A 231-nucleotide genomic window follows, 5' to 3' on the forward strand; every position below is an offset into this window, starting at 1 on the left:
CAAATGACAATTATATACAAGGAAGAGTAATCATACACATATTTACAGGTCTGGGACACAGCAGGTCAGGAGAGATTTCGGTCGATGGCACCTATGTATTATCGCGGTGCACACGCGGCCCTTCTCGTCTACGATATAACAAAACTCCATACCTATAACGATATCCAGTCTTGGGTTCATGGTAAGTTTTTTGTGTGCAGTGTATATGGGTTTTTCATTGTGCTACTGATA

At 41.6% G+C, this 231-nt stretch overlaps 1 protein-coding gene across 1 annotated transcript in view; it reads left to right on the top strand.

Annotated features, from left to right (window-relative positions):
- The window catches only part of LOC119590675 (ras-like GTP-binding protein RYL2), a 6,760-nt gene that overhangs the window by 2,485 nt on the left and 4,044 nt on the right, over positions 1-231 (top strand). The window contains exon 3 of the mRNA XM_037939360.1: positions 49-181. Coding sequence (XP_037795288.1) covers positions 49-181 — 133 coding nt within the window. The remainder of the gene's footprint in view (positions 1-48; positions 182-231) is intronic.

Source organism: Penaeus monodon, chromosome 27, assembly GCF_015228065.2.
Source record: "Penaeus monodon isolate SGIC_2016 chromosome 27, NSTDA_Pmon_1, whole genome shotgun sequence".
Taxonomy (NCBI): Eukaryota; Metazoa; Arthropoda; class Malacostraca; order Decapoda; family Penaeidae; genus Penaeus; species Penaeus monodon.